The 16,138-nt window shown below is 43.4% G+C and overlaps 1 protein-coding gene across 1 annotated transcript in view; it reads left to right on the forward strand.

Moving 5' to 3' along the window:
* The first annotated feature begins 563 nt into the window (after nt 1–563).
* Nucleotides 564–16,138, forward strand: part of ZNF804A (zinc finger protein 804A) — a 146,666-nt gene continuing 131,091 nt past the window's right edge. The window contains exon 1 of the mRNA XM_068408218.1: nt 564–677. Coding sequence (XP_068264319.1) covers nt 567–677 — 111 coding nt within the window. The 5' untranslated portion in view covers nt 564–566. The remainder of the gene's footprint in view (nt 678–16,138) is intronic.

The following is a 16,138-nucleotide window of genomic DNA, read 5'->3' on the forward strand; positions in this document are numbered from 1 at the left end:
CGCCCCCCCCCCCCAAATCCCGGAGGAACCGCACTCGTGCGCCCACGGTAGCGCACCCCACAGCCGGAGCCCCTCCGGGGGGCACACGCCACATGCGGGGCTCGCTGCGGTTGGGGGGACAGGTCTACCCGCTCCCCTCCCCCCTCCCCGCCCCTTCTCCCGTTACCTGCCACCGCCCCGGCGGGGGGGTGTCGGCCCGTCCGCGGCGGGGGCAGCGGGGCGTGGGGGCTGTGGGTGGCGGTGAAGGCGGCGTGTGACTGATGTCCTCCTCTGACAGCTCTCGGTACCAGCCCAGTGGCTCCCTGCCATTGGCTCAGTGCAGCCGACCGGCAAGGCTGCTCGCTATAATAACACTATGCCTGCCAGAGGCGGCAGCTCAGACGGCTCCGCCGCGGCCGCGCCGCCGCTCCTCCCCCGGCAGCCAGCGCCGCGCCGAGCCTGAGGGGCTGCGCCCCCCGCCCCTCAGCCGGCCGGCGGTGCGGCACATGCCGCGGGGCCCGGCCCTCCCCGCCCAGCCGAGGCCGGCCTGAGCGCCCTGCCGCCGGCGGGGAGGCGGCCCCGGCCCCATGGAGTGCTACTACATTGTCATCAGCTCCGCGCACCTCAGCAACGGGCACTTTCGCAACATCAAGGGAGTTTTCCGAGGCCCCCTCAGCAAGAACGGGAACAAAACTCTGGTAATGGCTTCTTTTCTCGCCTATCCCCCCCTCCCTTTCTTCCTTCTCCTTCGCGGTAGCGTCCCCGGCTCGCTGGAACCCGCCGCGTGTGCGGTGCCAGCGGCGCAGCAGCCGGGTGCCGGCCGGCTCCCGCCGCGGTGCCCTCAGCGCTTTTCCCGCCGCGGGGCCGCGGTGCCCTCAGCGCTTTTCCCGCCGCGGGGCCGCGGTGCCCTCAGCTCCCGCCTCCGCGTTCCCCTCCTCGCTGAGGGCCGGCCCGCGCTCCCCGCGGCCCCCGGGCGGTCTGTGCGGCGGCAGGGTAAGTGCTCGCCTGTCCTTCCCGTGCCGCCGGTGGGGAGGCTGTGAGCCCAGAGACCCTGCTCGGCGGGGAGCTCCAGCGCCCTCAGCCCGGGCTGAGCGCTGGGAGAGGCGGCGACTGCTCCGCCGAGATGGCCCCGGGGGGCATCGCTGGGCGAGGAGGGCTCCGGCTGGGGCCGCCGGGTGCCTCCCGTCACCCCTGGTGCCGGTGCCAGCTGGGGGTGATGCTTGATGGAGTGAAGAAAGGACCCGAAACTTGCTTTGCTCGAGGTCTGAGCTGTTTGGGTAGAGAGATTCGTTTGTTCGAGAATCGCTTCAGAAACGATATACGTTTTTGTTTGTCAGTTGCCAAGTTTTTTGAGAGGAAAACTCAAGAGGAATGGAAAGGAATGATGGGTTTGAAAGGAACCATCATGGGTTTAGGTGATTGAGCTAGATAGTCTGAGAAGTCTGTACAGGCTGTTAAAACTGTTTCCATGTGCATATGCCATACCTTGATATCTTTATACCTATGGGGTTTCCTATGGTTTTTGCTGACTTTTTTGGATCCGCTCCGCTACTATTACTGAACTTTAATGGAAGCGTTATGATGTGATCGTGTTGGCAATACACGTGCTCTCCTGTTCAGGTAAAAGGGGTGTAGGGTAACGGCGGGCTGGGTGAGCTGCATCGTGTGTAGCATCTCCATCACAGCACAACGACGTGGGGACAGATGTCTGGAGAGTAGGATGGAGCTGAAAGAGGGGCTTAGCCGCGTTGTGTATCGCTCTTTCCCATCACCGTCTTATTCCGAAATCCCCTTTGGAGGAGATGGAGCAGAACTTACTCACCATGTTCTCGTTCCCTCGAATGCACGACCTATATTGATGGGGAATTTACTGAAGTACTTAACATTTGCTAGAGTTGGCAAGCTTGCAGTTTCTCCCTAAATAAAGAGATTAAAGCAAGTCTGAGCCAAGTCATAAAAATAGTAACTACTACGAGAGAATCCGAGGCAGATTTTTGGACTGTTTCAAATGTAAAGTTCCTGCTTTCAGGTTGTAAATCTTGCTACAATTTTATTTGCTGTGGATTCTGTGTATTTTTCTGTTAGAGATTACATTCTTGGAATTTTAAACAAGTATTTGTAGTATCCATGAGATGGCAATATGTGTGTAACGTTTCACTGTTACAGTTGCAAAACCAAGACCTGCTGTAGAAATACTTGGTACCCTTTAAATAAGCACACGATACATTGTCTTCTTCCTAATGAACAATTTCAGTAAAGATGCATTTGGCAGGACTGGGATACTCTGATGGAACTTTTGGACTGTGTATTATCTTGAGATTCATAATTGGTTCTGCTTCAATAGCATTTTATTCTTGCTTTTTATTTTTTTTTTTTTCCCTTGGCAAAAAAAGCAGCCCTGTATTCTCAACATTCCTGATTGATTTATTTACTGGTAAAGACTTTAGTGACCAAAATATATTGGGGAAGACTGTTGTTAACTTAAAATTCAAATAAACATTGCGTAGGCTTTGAAACACCCTCGCTCTGGAAAGAAATTTAACTCAACCCTGCTTTTTAGTGAGAGAAAATAGACGTGAGGGGAGAAAAGATAGTATTGGTGGGGGATTTGCCATGAGAAACCTTACCTTTAAAAGCTTTTGTTGTGGGCAGAGAGCAGTGTAACTGCCAAAAGTTTTTGCTGGGTTAAAAAGGGGGAGTTCTCGATGTTGGCTGTGTGGACAGCAAGATGAAGTCCTTCACGGTGAAATAAATGGTATATATGCAGACATCAAGACTTTTATTTATGTTTGGGTGATTTTTAATTGAAAGGAGGTAAAGATACCGTTGGGTTGTGATGTAGGGTGGTTGGATAGTTCATGTTAAGAGTTCTGAGGCACTGAAGTACATTCCAGCCAGCTTCTATGGGAAAAATCAAATGTTACTGAGGTTTTTGAAGATAAAAAGATGAAAATCTTTATTAATACAAAGTAGAATATGTCTTTGGAAGTTCTGATAAGAACGGTAGCCTTTTAACATGCTCTTGGTGCTTTCCATCCTGGAATAAGACTAGAAGAGATAGCAATTTGTAAATCTAAAACCCAGAAGTATCTTGGAGCCGCCCTGACTCAGACGTATCTTCCCATTTTGCTGTACAGCATTCAGTCTGTCCTCACCTCTGCTCCAAGCTTTCTGAAGTCACCGCTTGCTCGTATACTGAGGAGGACCTGAAAACATCCTCTGCTTGTAGAGCGTAGAATTGCTTCTCTGCAAAACTTGTGATATTTGTTAAGCTTTGCTTCTCAAAGAGTTCTGCCGCTGTGCTCTTATCTAGAAAGAAAGATGACCACGTGCTACAGTAGAATTTCGCAGCAAGTAGGGAAGTGCTGGTCCTAGTCAAATGATGAAGTTGTTGTTTTAAGCTGATTTCATGTAGTGTATCTTCAAACTCAGAGCTGGGTAGGTTTCAGGGGAGGAAGGTCCTTAGAGCTTTTGGCTCTTGTCCCACTCTGGAGTGACCTGGTATTCACCTCCAGCTCATTATTTTTTTTTTTTACTCTACTCTCCAAGAGAGGTTACTGAGAAATGCTTTCCCCCGACTGTCCCTGCAGGTGATCTTTACGTGTTCATCCTCTGCCCACGTCCTGTTTCACACAGAACTAAAGTCATTTAAAGCTTTACAAAGTTTTGGTTCAAAGCTCCCAGAAGGTAACAAGAAGAACGAGCGCCAGTCCCCTTCTCACCTAGTAGGGAACATGAAGCACAAAGCTTTGTTCTTCCAAAAAAGTCTTTCTCAGTGGAGAGGATTAGAGAGTTACTTTTTGGTAAAAAAAAAAAGAAGGAATAGCAATGTTTCTGTTGCCTGGTTCCTGGCATGGCCTTTCCTTAAGTGATGTCTACCTGTAATGCCCACCAAGTGCATAGCTTTGAGATGGGGTTAGTTGGGAGGTGGAGAGAAGTGGGTGAGGGATGAAGGTACAAAGTAGGAGAAGGGAGGGAAGCCACAGTTCTGTTCCTCAAGGGAAGGCATATGGAGAAAACCTGAGCTTGGAGAGAAGTGAAAGGTGCAAGAGGGAGCAAAGCAAAAGGTGAATTTGGGCAAACTGAGAAAAGAGGCTACTGTAAAAACCCACTTTTTAAAATAAAATAAGAAAAAAATGCTTGTGAATGAACCTTTAGTGAGATGGTGGGGGAAAACGAAGGAACACATACCCACGTACAGTTCTGGGTACCTGATGGTACAGCTTTGCATACGTGTGCTCCCCCGGGCCCACTGGGTAACTGCTCAGTGTGGGTAGGACACACTTGCCCAGTTGTGACCTGCTGCTCCTTATCAGGAAAATAAATTTGAATTATGGATTGACGGGTAAGGGGCTCAACACATCTGGAAGAATAGCATCCAAACGCTTAACGTTCCTTCAGAAAATGCAGCAGTTTGTTTAAAAGAAATTGGTGTTATCTGAGCCGTTGGATAAGGCTTTACGCTCTCCCACTGCAGTTTCTACTGTCTGAAATACTCTTCAAATACGTACAATCTTATAACAATAGCTAATCTACTACTAGAGCGCTCTGTGGCAGCCCTTTGGAAGGGGTGCATGGCTGTTTTTTTTGGTGGAGTACTGTCCAAGGGGACTGACTGCTGTCTGGTCTGTGTGTGGCAGATGGTTTTTGAACAAGAAACTCAAAACTTACCATGTGGGTCAGTAATACATAATGATATTGCAAATTCCTGATGCTCTTTCTGCATGTTTATGTAGTATTGCTTATGCTTTGGTACTTTAATCACTGAATATAGCCCTGATTGCTTGGCTGTTTAATGTCAGGGTTCATGCTTGATGACTGTGAAGCTTTTCCCAAGGTAGTTCTTTTTCGCAGTAGCAGTTTACAGAAACTTGTTTGCTACAAACTCTTCCTTTTCTCCATGGATCTCCTGAAGTTTTCATGCACTTACTGTGTTCTTTTTTTTACGCCTGAAGTTATTGATGTCAAATTGCACTAGTCTTTCTTTGTAATTCATCTTCCTTGCTGTGGTTGCTGTCTTGCAGCTTATAATCTCAAAAAGTATTGAAACTTGTATGAAAGAATAGCTCTCTGGAGGGAGAAGTCAGTTGTTTGGAGTCACAAACACAGGTAATTTGCTAAATCCTTAAAATGACTTTCAGAACATAAACAGAACCATTTTAAGGCGTTATCCTAGTTACGTGTATGATTTCTGGTTGGTCAGCAAGAGAACCGACTCTTTGCTTGGTCTTCTGAGTAGCTGGTACACGGGTAATGACTGAATATCTGCTATTTCACCCTTAGATATTGCACTCGTGTAAATGGCTCTGTATCTGTTTCATCGAGATTTACAGTGATGGAGAACTGACCACGTAGGGCTCATTCACTTCTTTTAATCGGACAAATACGTTTTCTCTGTTGGTGACCAGCATGAGTAAGGTCCTATTACTTGCCCGAGGAGGTCAGTGAGAAGTTTAGACCTTTAGATGGTATAAATTGCTACTGTAATTCTTATTTTGAGTGTCGATGCTGATAAGAAAGTAGGTAAGATCGAAAGTTTCTTGGCAAGTAGTTGGTTAAAGGACTGTAGTTTCAAATGCACTGAACACAGAAGTCTATTATTGTGTATAACAGTAACCTCTATATATACATATATATATAGGTTTATGCTTTGGTACACAGAGGACTTCAGGGGTAGAATTGACAATAACGGTCCCCAGCTCTGAGGGAGGCAGGCCAACCCAAATCGTCTCAAACTGGAATCAAGCTCTGAACTCAGTGTGGTAAGCTTTGTGGAGAAGATCACATGAACTTCAGGTGGCTACAGTGCAGTACAGCTTCATGCCTCCCAGTCAGCTTGGACGTGGGTGCAGGGAGCGCGTGTTGACCTTTAAAATACAATGTAGGTACAGGTCTGTCTAAAAAGCTGTTGGATGTCCATTTAGACCATCTTTTATTAACCCAATTGTTTGTACCATCAGCTATCTTGCCTCTTAGGTTTATTGAACAAAACTGCTTTGAATTTTTATTTATATACCCTTGTGTGTATATATATAAAAATACTTGTAACTTCTTTTCAAAGTCCTAGGGCTTACTTACGCTTGTATAAAAACTCCACAGAGTTCAGATATTGATACGCTAGCGTCTTCTGAAAATGCCATCTGTTGTTCAGGCTGTCTGTTGTCCTTAGTTCTTTTACATTTTGTAGAATATTTTTGTATTTCCAGATCAACTAAAGTAAATATGTTGTGGTGGACATAAAATTCTATTTGGTAAGAATTTCTATTACAAATGTCCATACCCTACTCTACAATAAGAAAGCTGTAAACTACCTGTAAAACACCTTTCCTGATGAAGAATGCTGAAGGTGTTGTACTTCTGCATGATCAGGGGGAAATGTCTGCTGATTTTAAGCTAATACGTATGTAAGATAAACAATACTTAACTATAGGTTTATTTTAAATACTGGTAAAAACAGGTCCTGCAGTTCTCTTTACTATGTTGTATGTTGCCCGTAGCTGATGGTAATTTTTAAATTAAATCTTATACATGTAGGACTTAATAGAACTACTGCGGTGTATTATTTTCTGTTGTCAGTGTTACAGAGTTCATAGGGTAGAGTTGTGAGGCTAGAGTTAGGTACAGCCCCTGTGCTACAAACAGTATGTACCTGAGTACCGTAAGTGAGTAGGAAATGGAGGGGCCTTAGGTGGGGCAGTAGCTGGCTGGGACCCCGTTCAGCAAACCCTGTCAGTGCGGGGCTTTGCATCACCATGTGTTTATGTGAGAGGGAGTGTTTAACCAGAAGTGAGGTGGCACTATGACTTGCAAAAAAATCTAGCCAAATAGTAAAATTTGGTTAAGGGAGAAAAGAAAAAATCACCCGTTACCTTCATCAGTTGTTTGTCCTCCGTGGATGGCTTTGGTGTTTCAGTGTTCGTGTGACCTGAGTTTAGAACTTGAAAACGTTCGCGTCTTGTCTATGGGAGAAGCTGAACAGCCATGACTCAGTCAAATATTAAAACAACAAAACAAATTCTACCTAATTTAATTTGAATAGTTAATCAGTGTCACTGAAGTAATGATTGAAACCCAACTACTCAGAAGACAACAAAATAATTTGGTAAAATGGAACCAACAGTAAAATTGTGTCTGTATTCTACTTCTAGAGTTCATTTGTATGAACACAAGCAACCCTTGTTTTGAGGCTATTGGTAATAGATTCAGAGCATCATCAACAGGGTCGTTTTGGTGAGTTGAGCCAACAGGAGGCTGTCACAAGTTGAGCCAACAGGAGGCTGTCACAATTTAAGAGCATTTCCAAAGCAACTCTGAGATGTCACAAGTCTCGTGCGGTGAGACACAGCACTCTCATGTCCATCAGACTCCATATGAGTGCGTCGTCTGGTCCAAAAAATAGTAGGAACTGGAGTCCAACGTGCAGCAGACTTGAACTGGGACAGCTTCTGATTCAGAGCTGCTACTGAAGCAGGCTTTTGTACTGCCAAAGCTTATTAAATGTGTGGTAAGCTTCAAACACATCGGTATTCTGTTGGACGTAATTAAAGTATTACCATGGTTAAATGAGTACACTTGTTTAGTTTTTTCAGATCAAGGCCTTAAAGAGTAAGTCTGAGGAGAGCCTTTGCCCTGAATATTTTCTGATGCAAATATCTGTAGCAATCTCTTAGCTCAGAGATACATAACCTTGGTTTTAACACGCTGCTTAAATATGCTAACTGGAAAACAGCGAGTTGGCTTCTGTATGTTCAAAACCACTTGTATTTTTGGATTCATTAGTCTTGTTGAACTTTCTCAAGACGCAGATTGCAATTCTAAAAGTCTTACCTTCCCTGAAGGCTCTGGGAAGATACGGGTTTTCTGACCTTCCCATCCTCGGGGATTCACCGTTGAACAAACTAGTTAACTTGTAGTGAAGTGGGAGATGGCCTCTTCTCCCGGGCAACTAGCGATAGGACAAGAGGACACAGCCTCAAGCTTGGCCAGGGGAGGTTCAGGTTGGACATTAGGAAGAATTTCTTCTCAGCAAGGGTCATTAGCCATTGGAAGGGGCTGCCCAGGGAGGTGGTGGAGTCACCATCTCTGGAGGTGTTTAAGAAAAGCCTGGACATGGCACTTAGTGCCCTGGTCTAGTTGCCATGGTGGTGTCAGGGCAATGGTTGGACTCGATGAACCCAGAGGGCTCTTCCAACCTGAGTGATTCTGTGAATACTGATTTCATGATATGATGGTACTGAGTTTATCAGGTTGTTTATGCTTTATTATTCTGCCTTTGAATGAGCCTTCCTAAAGTAGCTGTAGCTGGCTGATCCCTTATAAACAAATACTAGTCAGACCCTTTTATTTTTCCACGCGTTTTTGGAGCGAGAACCAGCGCTTTTCCTCCAGCGTTCTTGAGAGACTGTTATATGATGAGCTGTGACTTAATGTTGTTTAAAAAAACCCCAAATAAACAAAACAACATTTACTCACAAGGGAGGGACAATATTTGTCATATTTAACCTGTTTTTCAGCAGAATTAAGAGACTGCCTGAAGGCGTCAGGAAACTGCAATTTTAAACTCATAGTGTAATTAGTTTATTTTGTTAAAGTACGTTTACGGTTCCCTTCCTCTGAGGTCGAGCCGTGGCAGGGGTACAGGTTGGGCAGAGGGTTTTGTTTTCCCCTTGGCTGAGGATGTTTGTTCTGAACATCTGAGTTGTGCGAACATGAATTTCGGTGGAACCCTATTTCTTTTTTTTTTAATTAGTTCAGATAGTAAGTTTCCAAATATTTTCAATATGGAATTTTAAATGGTGGTGGTTATACAGATAGCCTGGTAAGACATGAAATGCAATTTCTTCCCCTACAGCTCTAAGAGCAAATCCTCAAATAAGGCCTGGAGAGTCATCTCCAGATCTCCTGCCTGGCATTGCTCTCCTAATTGCGTGTGTTAAAGAACAGGCTTGTGACTTAAAATTCTTGAGTCATCTTGGAAATGTTTAGATTTGGTTTGAGGAACTGAGAGAGATTTTTTCTTTGTTGTATCTCATCATTTGTACAAACCAAGAATACTGATTTAGGACTCGTCAGGCTTTTTGTGTGACCATCCTGATTTGCATTTCTTCAAAATGAATTTTTTTTGTGTGAAAATGATATTTTTAGAGAGAATCCTCTCCCCAAATAGGAGGTGATCAGGCTGCTTCTCTGGGACCCAGCTCAGCTCCAATATTCCTGTTGCTAGATTTCTCACAGCCAGCGTATAGCCCTCGGACTACCATTGGCCAAGTATTGGTCAGGTTGTTTTCTTTAAAACTTCGTTGTCCAACATGTCTGGTAGAATTTGCATCTTCACCTTACAGAAATAAGTTTCTGGACTAGGAAAACTGCTTCCTTTCCAGCTTGCTGATACCATACTTCCACAGCAAATACAAATCAATGTATCTGAGACCTGTGAGAGGGTAATTTATTTTTTTTTTAAAAAAAGTCTTTTCTGTGTGTAGGTGTCCATAAAGCTTGTGGATTTTTTTTTTTCCAATGAGTACACTTACAGCTGGATTTACGTGGTAGAATGTAATTGTTCTTTTAAGGTATCTGTTTAAATAGCTGCAGTTTCTAAGTATTTAGTTTCTGCTGAAAGTGTTTTTAACAGGAGACCACAACACCCACTAGAGAATAGCGTATCAGCTACTGCTTCGTAAAATGGATTTTGATAAAATGTCTGCAGTTAAAATCTGGGGACACTCTTGGGTCTGTATAGGGTTACGATGCATACAGGGGTCTGGCCTTTGACATTAAGGCTTTGGGGTTGTTTGTTTTTTTTTCTTCTTTTTTTAAAATGAATTAATTTAATTTTTTTTCTTTGGTGTTAGCATTTTTTGTCTGTTTGGATAACTTGCTTTTATACCCCCAAATATTAATACTGAGGAAAACAGAAACTTGTAGGAGATATCGAGAATGACATACCCATTTCATTAATGCAAAACTAAATCTGCTGCCCTGCTTTTAACAGCACAGGAAGATGTTTATCTGGATGTTAAGTACTGACTTTGTAATCACCTGGTTTGGTTTCTAAATGCAAAAAAAAAAATATGACAAAGAAGTGGCATAAATAACTTTGTACCAGAGATGTTGGAATTCTTACGTGCTTGCAGCACAGCACACTAGACTGTACTCTCCAGTAGTTTTTTTTAAAATATTGTATTTTTACAAAATATTCTTTATTGTCCAAAAAAGTGATACAAAGTTTAGGTTTGCTTAAAAGTGAGACTTTGGAAACTTTATGTAATTACATTAAGAATATTATGCTCTTTTACTTGAGCAGTAAAGCAACTGTTTATATAAATGAAACAGAGTTTTTCATAGACTTTTAAAAATCCATTTTATGCTGCTTATTTATGATAAAATATAGTTAGCTGAGGCTTTAGAATACTCTCAGGTTGGCAGTGGAATATACTGCTGAATAGATTTGAGTTTTGCAGCTTCTTTGCATTGATTTTTTTTCTAATAGTAATGCTGATTTTTCCGATACTTTTGAGGAAAAATTTCTCTCACAAGGGAGAAAAATCAAGATAATATTTGCTTGTCCTTCTGCTGTGCAAATGAGCCACTAAATCCATCTGACACCTGTTTGGCAAACAGCGAATGTGTGTGAACTAGCAGGTAGAATTAAGGATTTAGAAAGAATAAAACAGTTTTAGAGGACCACTTCCAAAGGTTTATGGAGTTGTAATGCTAATGGCCTGTTGAGCAGAGAGAAGAGCTTGCTACCAACAGGATGTCAAAAATGCTTGGGAGTTTCTTGATGAAGCACCTTTGAAGGCTCGTGGGTATGGAAGTGTCAAGGCAATGTAATTAGAAAAACTCTACTGAAACCTGGTAGCTGTAGCATTGTGCTGGCAGCTGGAGGTGGTGGTAGAGCGTGCCCAGAGTGGACCTGCTTTATAACTAACTGAGAAGTGAAGAACAAAAGCGGAGTTTTCCAGTGCGCTGGTATTTGAGGGGAAACTGGAGCTAGGTATACAAAGGAAGCAAGAATACCCAGGCTATTTCATACAGAGAAAAAATGATAGCAAACAATTCCAGTGATTAATGATAAGATGGAATTGGAGAAAGACCATGACAAAGGTTTGCCTATCACTGTCAGCATATTCTTGGTGGCAGCATCTGCCTTGTTTGTTCAGATTCCTGCATTGAAAAACCTTGGAGAATTTTTGCTCAGACGCCTCTTGGCGTTGTGTGATGGAACGCAACAATCTCAAGTTGGGACATAGGAAATTCTCATCAGTTAGAAGGGAAAAATAAGAATTTTGAGGGTGGTCAAACACTGGGAGAGGTTGCCAGAGAGGTTGTGGCATCTCTGTCCTTGGAGATAATGAAGACTTGACCAAGCAACCTTAATCTACTTGGCTGTGCTTTAACCAAGGTGTAGGATTGAATGTCCCTTCCAACCTCCGTGAACGTTACGATTCCATGTTCGATCTGTCGGAGAGTAGCTTTTAATTTAATCTTCTGTAATGAGGTTCCTCGGGGAGTGAGGCACGTCACTGTCATGTCCTGCTCACGGCCTTTTGGGACCACTGGGTGCTCGTGGCTCACCTCGTCCCAGATGGTGGATAGCTGGCAGGAGCGGTGTCTCCACTGACTTTCTCCGGAGATCTCCTCATCTGCCGGAGGTCTGAAATACAGTGCTTGTTTCAGTGCTGAGTAACAAATAAATCAAATGCAACTATTGAATCTACTTACGATTTCTTTGTCGGGATTCCCGAGCTGAGTCATGCAATTCACAGTCAGTGACCCAACTTGTAATTAAGAAAGATGATGGACTCGGAACTTGTCCAAAACTAATTCATATTTAGCTCTCACTCTCCAGAAATCATCTGTGTTAGCAGCAGTATTTTATCGATTACCCTTTTTCATATTATAAATTGCTGGAGTATATAATCTTAATTTTGGAAAGGCTTTTAGGAGGTATTGAGGAGCACTGCTGATAAAGTGATTTATTGTCATTAGAACAGCATTATGCAGAGGCAAGAAAAACTCAAGCTGAGCATTTTCTAAAGATGTCGTATGCTGCACTCCTGCATTACTGGAGATGCAGATTCTTGCAAAGAGAGAAAAATAATGAACAAGCCATAAAGTTGATCTCCTTCAGCCCACAGAGCTCTTGTGCTGTGGGATGGACAGCGTATACTCCATAGTTTGAGTATTTCCAGGAAATTGGTCAGGTATTTTGCATCTTTTCATACAGTGGATATGGTATGCTTGCGGGTTGATTTTATTTGTTTTTTTATATGTTTATATACTTAGTTTATATTATATATTATATTTTATATAATATTTATATCTTAATATAAAATATTTTTATATCTTAATATACATTCTGTATATTCAGACTTATTGGTTAATATAGTGATGTGACATCATACTCATTTCTTAATAGTTGATTATTTACTTAGAGCAAATATGATTCTGAGGGAAGGCAATGCCCAAGCTCTTTATGAGTGGCCAAATCTCTCTTCTCTGTAAGAGGTGGCTATTTGATACAGAGAGTTTCCACTTCATTGAATGGGACTGAGCAGAAGCCCAGCCTTGGAGAAGTCCCCGTAGAGCAAATCTGTGCGCGTGAACACTATGTATGTTCTCCACCGTCCCCATCACAGGTAGCAGAAATTTTGAGGTTGCTTTGAAGTGCTCCGAGTGCTGCAGGCCAGGCAGTGGGTAATGCTGGCCATGTGGTAGTCAAGAGATGAATAGTGGATTTCTTCTCAAACCAGTTATTAGAGTAACTGGAGCCATAAAATCGCCTTCTAAAAAAATCTGTCAGAAGTTTGACGCATAGTAGATGTGAAAGCTACAATACGGAATAAATTATCCAATGGCTCAAGTTCAGTGTCTCTTTGAAGACTACGGGGTGGGGGGTAGAGGAAATTACACTTGTATTTTACACCTGCCAAATTGAATTATAGCAACAAATCCGTATAATTACAATTCAGAGACCATGATTTATTCTCGGAGTTAGGTAATTAGAAGCAGGACTACACTTGAAGGTTCAAATTGGGTTCTTAGAAAGAGTCCCTTGCATGAATATGACCCGTACAGAAATCAGTGTTTTCATCTCTTCTATTTTAAGAATTTTGAATCATAATGTAAAGTGACTCATCCATTATTTCCTCATCTCTTCATCAGTGAGACGCACAAGAAGTTGTTCCTTTGATTGCTGTCCCTGCAAATGTGAAATCTTTACGGTTTCTTCTCCTTTCAACACGCATTCATAAATCCAATTAACATTAATGAGTCTCACATGTGTGCACTGAGAGAAAAAAAGGACCTTTTGTCTCTTAAAGTGTGTTTCACTGCAGAAAAAATGAAGAAAAAGCTTTTGGCGAATTACAGGTTACAAAGTCAGGAGCTTCTATCTCATTTTTGCAGTAGCTAACACATTCCTCTGGTTCTCTCTCTCCTGTCGAGGGCCCTTGTATGAGCTGTAAATGCAGGATGAGCAGTGTTATCGGTGGAGAGTGTTATTATTACCTGTAGTTCTAAGATTAATTACTAATAAGCCACATTTTCAACTCAATGGCAGGATTACAATAGGGTTAATGTGACTGTGCTTCTGCTGTCTCATGGCATAACTCTATGGGAACAGAGTGAAAAGAAGTAAAAAATACTAATATCTCGGTGACCTATAAAGAAGAAATACTTAGTGCCCCTCTTCTTCAGAGGTTCTCCTGTCGTCCCTATAAAGAACAGGACCGATGTTGCAAGAAGATATAAGGAAGAAATTCTTTGCTGTGAGGGTGGTGAGACCCTGGCCCAGGTTGCCCAGAGAAGCTGTGGCTGCCCCCTCCCTGGCAGTGTTCAAGGCCAGGTTGGATGGGGCTTGGAGCAACCTGGTCTGGTGGAAGGTGTCCCTGCCTGTGGCAGGGGGGTTGGAACTGGATGGTCTTTAAGGTCCCTTCCAACCCAAACCAGTCTGTGATAACCCCCTGCCAAAGCAGGTTCACCCAGGGCACGTTGCACAGGGTCAAGTCCAGGTGGGTTTTGAATATCTCTAGAGAAGGAGACCCCACATTCAGTAATATTTCTTGTTTAGTTCTGGGGGACTCTTACTGCAGCTGTGACTTTCCCAATGACGCTGGAGAAGTCTTGATGAAGCTCAATGCTGTTAGGAAGTGAATAGGATTTCAGTAAATTAAACACTGACCTCAAGAACAGCATCTGCTCCTGTTGCTGGCAAAACAATCTGAGCACAGGGAATTTTGCTTAATTTAATTAATTGCTAATTAACAGCAACTTTTGATTTCTCATTTGGGTGCTGGATTTGAGAAAGAAGATTTAAATTGAGGAGGCACTTCCTTAAATTTGGCAGTGGTAAAGCTTGGCAGGGGGATGGGTGGCTCACAGCAGTGTTGGGACCAACCACACCAGGTGCGGGGTCCACCACAGGTCCCACAGCAGGTTTCCCCAGCAGCTCCCCACCACTCAAACCTGCCGTGTGCCCCCAGTACACCCCCTCAGTCACAGCTGACGTGCAGAAAGGCTCCAAGGAGCTCACGGCAGTAGAAATACACTGAAACCATATGGTCTATCAGAATCGTAATATGACTTCAGAGGTTTAGAACTAGCATGTTTATTAGCTGTAATCACTCCAGAATTTTCGTTCAGATGAATAGCCATAAGTACTCAGTGTAGTTATATCTCCATACAAATAGCCATAAGTACTCAATGTAGTTATAGATCCATAAAAACCTGTTGTGCAGTTTGGTTCGGAACAGGAGGCATAATCATTCACATCAACAAAAGAATGGTACAAGGCTCTTTGGTTGACCCCTGTGCTAGCAGCCGTCCAGTAGGATCATGAGTGGACTCTCATGGAAGTGTAGATCACCACTGTAGCCCGTGTAAGGTGACCTAATGTGCACATCTAAATAGGATGCTCCATGCTTTCAAGTAACTGTTGCAGCACTTTTCTGTCAGGAAGCCTTTCCTGATACTGTTCTTATTTTGCAACTGTTTCTCCTTTTCCTTATTTGAAGTTAAGCCCATTTTGTCCTGACTCATTACTGTCCCTCCTTGATGGTTACTTCCTTCAGATATTTGTAAGCTGTAAGAATCCTCATTACTTGCATCTTTTCCAAGCTTGGCATGCTTAAATATTTTCCTCTTCCTTCATACATCAATTCCTCTAGTCTTGATTATGCTGTGGCTTTTTTTTGTTTGTTTTTTAAACTCACTCCAGTGTTTCAACATGAATCTATCAAAATGGTTCCCAGCAGTCCATAGAAGATGTGAAATTAGACGAAATCCATGGATGTTGCTAGTGGTTCCTTGATGTATAGCTGCTTGGGGGTGGATGGTACTTGGGGGTGGATCGTGCAGTCTGTATTTGTGTGGCATGTGCTCGTGCTATACATAGCCTCACTAGCATCCTTGGGACCGCTCACTTCAGCCTGTTCTTACCACTTCCCTAAGGCCCTCCTCCGCTCCTCAAATTCCTTGCCGCAGATGCAGCGTTTGGCGATGGGTGGAGTTTTTAGTTTTTCTGGAGTCTGGTTGTGCTATGACTTCTCCGTTGCCTTCGAAGTATCGGATATAATTTTCAACTTCTCAGGAAGGTGCTTCGATAAATCCTCAATTATAAAACTTGTAAGAGAGACTTGTCTGTATTTTGTAAGAATAACGTGATCCTTGCCAGGAGCTGAGAGACTTATTTCCTTCTGTACTACTAATTGCTCAAACTTGTGTGTGTGTGCACATATATATTAGGAAGAAATTCTTTGCTGTGAGGGTGGTGAGACCCTGGCCCAGGTTGCCCAGAGAGGCTGTGGCTGCCCCCTCCCTGGCAGGGTTCAAGGCCAGGCTGGATGGGGCTTGGAGCAACCTGGTCTGGTGGAAGGTGTCCCTGCCCGTGGCAGGGGCTTGGAACTGGATGGGCTTTAAGGTCCCTTCCCACCCAAACCAGTCTGTGATTCTGTGATATATTTGTTCCCTCCCTTGTGAAAGAACAGAAATAAGTGTGAAGTATTCCTACACAGTCAGAGACATAAGTTTTATTTCTGACCTCTCTGTCTTTTAATCTTTGCCTTATTTCCCCCTTGAGTGTTTTTTCCCCTATCTGTGGAAGATCTACCTCCCTTGGTTGGCACTAGCTCATTTTGCGTTCGTCCCGCTCTGTGCA

Source organism: Nyctibius grandis, chromosome 9, assembly GCF_013368605.1.
Source record: "Nyctibius grandis isolate bNycGra1 chromosome 9, bNycGra1.pri, whole genome shotgun sequence".
Taxonomy (NCBI): domain Eukaryota; kingdom Metazoa; phylum Chordata; class Aves; order Nyctibiiformes; family Nyctibiidae; genus Nyctibius; species Nyctibius grandis.